The 6,000-nt window shown below is 38.7% G+C and overlaps 1 protein-coding gene across 2 annotated transcripts in view; it reads left to right on the top strand.

The window, feature by feature from the left end:
- The first annotated feature begins 1,355 nt into the window (after positions 1-1,355).
- Positions 1,356-6,000, top strand: part of pkp2 (plakophilin 2) — a 31,423-nt gene continuing 26,778 nt past the window's right edge. The window contains exons 1-2 of one of the 2 annotated variants that reach the window (XM_088923184.1): positions 1,356-1,776; positions 4,941-5,023. In XM_088923184.1, the coding sequence (XP_088779310.1) occupies positions 1,569-1,776; positions 4,941-5,023 (291 nt within the window). In that variant the 5' untranslated portion in view covers positions 1,356-1,568. The remainder of the gene's footprint in view (positions 1,777-4,940; positions 5,024-6,000) is intronic. The other variant, XM_088923185.1, reaches the window with a different exon arrangement.

The following is a 6,000-nucleotide window of genomic DNA, read 5'->3' as shown; positions in this document are numbered from 1 at the left end:
ACACTTCACCATATTCTGGCATCCATCTGTCCGTCCATAATTCAACAATCCCTCAGAGCAATAAGGTGTGATACAGGGCACAGACACAGAGAGCAGCTCATAGAGATTCTAATGTAGCTCAACAGGAGAAGCACATAGCGAAAGCCCACGAGGCTGTGGATAGGACGTGCAAGCTCTGCACAGAAGGCACCCAAGGCTTGAATCAATCCCAGGAAGCACCCCATCAAAATCAGAAGCCCTTCGGGATCATACGTTCTCACCATAAGTTCTTCACATATACTATGGTAGCTTTCATAATTGATCACTATCATTCAAGTGTGCCTAATAAATAAAAAACAGGCGATTTGGTGTAACCTACAGACTCAACATGGTTACAGACCCATGCCTGTGATTATGCTTACAGTTGCTGAAGCTAAATTAGTGTGCATGTTACAAGGTTCTCTAATAGCTCTTTGATTTTGATTTGACATCTGATTGAAATGTTTTCAATTATTAAACACTTTAAACACAAAGAGATTCGCATATCGGGAAACTAAGTAGACGGACACTCTTCTTATTACTGAGTAATTGCCGAGTAATCCTCAGCACAGCCGAGGAGAAGCTGACCGGATCCGTCAACGTGCTTTACGGTATAAGGGACACAAGAGGGAGATACAATCTCACTGAATTCGCTGCTTCGTGCATTTCTTGGGACTTTCATTATCTAAAATACAGCTTTAAAATACATTTGCATTGCTAACCTAACATTACAAGTTTAATTTCTCGATATGCTATCATGCTCAGGTGAACTAAACTGTTACTAATGTTATTAAATAGCTGACGACTAATTTTACGCCTCTTTGTACATCGAAGCTGGTATAAGCAACGGAACTCCTATTCATCCAGGAACAGAAGAGGGTCACGACAACCTGGAGCCTGTCGTGGCAGTGTAGTTTTATTTTTATTTTTATTCTTTTGTCTTTTCATAGCTCACCTGCTTGGAATATTTTTGCATAGACTATATGTGAGGGCCTGGCTCACCCGAAATGCTACAGATAGCACGGAGGCTGGTCCAGTCCGTTTGACATTTCCAGACCATTTGATAATGCTTTTCTTCCAGTAAGAATCCAATATTTTAAAGAAATATTTATTCCCACTCCTCAAGGAGAGAAAGGAGCGAAAACGCGGGCACTTGGAAATAAAGACACACCTGACCAAAGGAAGAACATACATGATGAAAAACATCCGAAACGAGCCGGGACTGAGAAGCCGTGAGGCAGCACCACGCCCCCATACCTCCCTCGAGGAACTTCCTCCTCTGTAAAACAATAACTAAAGGTTAAGGCAAACCTGCTGAAGCCACACCCTTCACCAGCTACTCCCAACGAATGAAAGAAGGTACTACCGCAGGAATTAGTCTCCCTGTACTCCACATCCTGGAGCTCTTTGTCGTACTGTGAGGAATGCGGCATGAGTGTGAATGAGTTCTGCGCTTTTAGTTTCCAAAAGTAGGCTAATCTGGAGGAGCGGTGTTTTATTGCATTAGCATTAATCGCGGGACTTTGCAGATCAGTTAATTCGACGGAAAAATGGCATCAGTCGAAACTCATTCGGAGAATTTCATCAGGTCTGCTCTGTCGGCCGACGCTGTCAGCCAGCCTGAGGACACGAGTTTAGCGCTGCCGACGGAGGAGAAGATCAGGCTGTGCAACAGCCAGGTCAATGACAGGAACTCCCGAGTACAGCAACAAGTGCAGCTCACAATCAGAAGGAAATCCAGGAAAGGAATTTCCAATGGTAAGAGCTACAGTAGAGTAAAGTCTTTCACTTTGTGTCTTGAGCTGGTGTGACAAACAACATTGTTTCATATGTTGGACTAAAAGCAATAAGCAATGATTTTTTGTTACCTTAATAGCGCCCGAAGCTATTTAGTGCCTTTGTGTCTTGCAAAGACAAGAACTCGTTGCGCTTTTGTTAATGCACAATGAGCGACATTCTCCTGTAACTTTGGTATCTCTTTGTAAATAACCAGAAACTCGAGCCAAGTCCTTCTTCTGCGGTTTTTTGTGTGTGACAGGTTTAGCACCACTATTTTACATATATAAGCATGGCGTGTGAATAATTCATTAGTACAGCAGAGAAGATAGCTCAGCTGCCTTGAATATTTTTAGATAGACTGTGAGCACCGGTCAGCATCACCTAAAATGCTACAAATAGCACTGAAGTCAGTTCAGTCCAAAGAACTGAAGAAAGAAGGTGAGGTCTTCTCCATGCATTTTATTCAATGGAACAAGTAATGGGTTTATTCCCTGCTGAAAAGAGAAGAAAGAAAACACAAAGTTTCGGCTATGGAGCCTTCTTCAGGTGTGAGGCTCAACACAGCATTTTATTCAATGCTGTGTTGAAGAAATAACAGAGTTAACTACCTTACAGACATCGCTCTTAATTGTCATCTTTAAAGACAGCGTGAGTTTAACATAAGCCCTCTAAAGAATTTGAATTTGAAGAACGGAAAAGTTTCCTTTTCTCTTGTTATGACCTAGTGTAGCAGACACCCCTGGTCTTTAACAAGAGTGCCCTGTGGTGAGCATTGCTGCCTCGCAGCACTTGTACCATGGGTTCGATTTCTGAGGTGCTGTCTGCCTGGAGTTGGCATATTCTCTGTGTTTGAGTGGGTTTCCTCCAGGTGTTGCCCAGATACATGCTGGTACTGTAGGTTAATTGACTTCTGTAAAAACCGGCCCTGGTATGACTGTGAGTGTTCTGCCTTGCGCCCAGTGCTTCCCGAATTGGATAAGAGGTTATTGAAAGTGATGTGTTGGCGAAGTCCAACTTTATTTTCTGTGTCCTTCTGCTGATGGTATTGTTACTGTATATGCTTTCTTTTTGTGATAGATGAAGAACTGCAGATCACATACTGTATACTGCGGTGTCACAGTATACATTTCATGGAGGCCTTTAGGGTTAGGAAATGGAGGTCTGGCTGTTCTATAATCCTCAGGCTGTTTACCATATACAGATTATTACAGTGTCGTTTTGGTGACAGATGTCTGTCTTAACTCACTTGAGTTCTTTCACATCTTTATACAGTATATACATTTTGTATAGGGATTGCTAACTTGCCTGTTCCGAATCATCAATGTGCATGATTGTCGATTTTTTTACCTAAGTACTATATTATACTAATTTACTATTATTTGAGTACTCCTTTTCCATGTCATTATTGCTGTTTTTGTTTTTAATTCTGTATTGGATGTTGTTAATTTTTTCCAGTCTTTTACTCAAACTTTTCAAGAGCAATTACAGAATTATGTAACAATATATTTTTTTATAGATCGTGAAGCATTTTGTTTTGACTTTTGACATTTTCTTGTACTTTTGTGTTCATTGCATCTCATGTTGTACCTGTTGTGGATTTGCAATAATTCTTCATTATTGTGTTTGTTGGTTTTCTGTCTTTTCATTCTCGCGTTCTGTGTCAGGTTACTCAGCTGTGGTTCAAGGTTCAAACAGATTCTTGTCTGTCCATCAAGGCGTGCCCTGGACAAAGCCTGGGGTAGAGGGCTCATCATTTAGTTGTGGTGGTAACCTTGTCTGTGTGCTGTTCCACATCTTCTTTATTAAGCCTGATTGGATATGTTATTGGTGAGGTGAGGAATTGAACTTACTGCGTTAACAAACTTCAAAAACGTTTTTAACTTTTCCCTGATCTTCACGTGCTGGCTAGAAGACTGTGATCTTCTTTTAATCCTTCCAGGAGTAGAACTGATGAGCCAGGAATTCTACCAAGAAAATTTAAAATACAAAACCCCAAACCTGTGAGTTTAAACAAAGTAAAACAAAACAGGCACTCATTGGTGATGCACTGGCATCATGAATGAATTATAATAAAATCATATACAGTACTGTATGCATTATCCCTAGGTTTGTATTGTATTTTATGTGGTATTTGTTATTTATGCATCATGGATCTTAATAATGATGTGGTTAACAACAATCCAAAAGACAAGTTGTTTCTATTTAGCTCAGATTGTAGAACATGTAGCTTAATGCTGAAATTTGAGCCTTACCTGAATCGAATGTCTCTGGGAATTTAAGGAAAAAAATAAAGATTTCAATCTTAAAAAGCCTCTACATGCGGGTGCTGTAGGGGTGTGTCTTCTTCCAGTAATCTCCCAAATGCCTTGTCTAATGTGGATCTCGTAAAGGAAAAAGTAAATCATCCTATTAAATCTTGCTAGTTTGTTGTAGATTCATGCACCTACAGTAGCATGTACAGTTAATTGTATTCCTGTTTTTTATTTGTTGAGTTAATAACTTAATCAGAAAATATATCTTGATCACTGGTCACTCCTTACTGGACAGACATTGGCTGCAGGTTTTTATTAATGTAGCAGCTGAAGTATGTAGTCTAAGAAATGCTAATCCTTACTACAATTTGCTTACTTTTCAGTCTCAAGGACTAAGCATAAAAAGTAAAGATTATAGATTTTTTTTTAAACAGCTTTCTGACAGTCTGCACTGAAGTGTGTTCCTGGAGCAAATAAAATACAACAGTAGCCTTTTGTTCATTAGAAATAAATTTCAGTTCTTTGAGGGCTGAAAACGAGGTGTTTTATTACAGTATTACAGGAAGTGTTAGTATAGTATTGATCTTAACAATGAAAATAGCCGGTAAACATTGTTTGGTAGTCTTGCTGAAATGAAAGTTGCGAATTGAAAGTGTTAAGAAGCTACAGATAACAGTTACTGTACTGAGGCAAGTTCCTGAAACCCAATCCGGTGATTCCCAAATATAAATATTATATTTCCCCCTACACGTCTTGTGAATATTGGTTTGTGTAGCACTACTGTAGCGTGAAAACTCGTACAAATTCATCAGATTTGCTCAGTAGCCAAATATACTGTATTACTCATGTATTTTTTTTAATGTGGTTGTAATATTAAATCTGTAATTGCAGGGTCTCTTCAACAGTACAGCAGTTTCTCAGAAAACCATTCTAGATCCGAGTATGAAAAGGAATCGCTAACCAAACCAGAGAAGGTACCGATCAAAAGCTTTTATCATTGCCTTTGCCTACATGAACATAGAGAATTTAATGTCGTGAACATTTTTTCAGAAGAAAAAGTTTTTTTGTTCTTATCACAGCTTTGACTGTAACCTATGTATACTAATAACTATGAACTGCAGATTTTAGTTAACCAGGTGTCTCTCACCTTGTCTACATGTATTAATGTTAACAGTTTTTAGTCCATTTGAAATCATCCGCCTTCATTTCCAAACTTTATACAACTGCAAGACTGAATTACATCCATGTTAACAAAGATGACTCATCTTTCAGCAGAATTCCTAATGAAAGTAAAACTCTGCAAATAGTTTTTCTGAATGCTGCATATGCAAATGTGTTTTTCACAAATATGATATGCACATAACTCGTGCTAGTTAATGTACATTCATTTTGTAAAGGACATCAAGATGTCCTGTGCCAGTTTTTGTATTTTTCAGAAACAATTACACAGTGAGCACAAGGAAGTTACTTTCATTTCAATATAAGTGCTGACAGTAGGAAATGAGTATCACCCTTTTATCTTAGCTTCACAATCTCAAGTGTTCATGTTGTAATTCATGATTTTATTTTTGGGTCTCAGGTGAGTTAATCCCTTATTTGCATCCTCTTAAAACTTCATTAAAATTGCAGGGATTAAAGTTTTCCTTCAGTTGCTCAGTGTGAGATGATGAGAAATGGCCCCAATTATTTAACACAATATTAATTAAGGAAAGCTGTAGAGACAGTCATATTTAGCAACATGTCACCAGACAATGAACACTGTGCTGTCAGGTTCTTTGCTGGATTTTTGCCCTTTTTTTTTTGCTTCCAGCAAGCTTAGTGATATGGACCAGAGAAGAAAGTCTCACATTCATAAAGCCTTCGGGAAGCAGTTGATAATGCTAATCTCTTCAGAAAGGCATTGCAACAATTTTGTTAGTATGCTGGAAGATATACTAGGAGCCTGCTACAC

This window comes from Atractosteus spatula, chromosome 8 (genome assembly GCF_055471065.1).
Source record: "Atractosteus spatula isolate fAtrSpa1 chromosome 8, fAtrSpa1.hap1, whole genome shotgun sequence".
Taxonomy (NCBI): Eukaryota; Metazoa; Chordata; class Actinopteri; order Semionotiformes; family Lepisosteidae; genus Atractosteus; species Atractosteus spatula.
The sequence above is the reverse complement of the archived record's forward strand: the minus strand, read 5'-3'. Positions and strand labels throughout refer to the sequence as shown.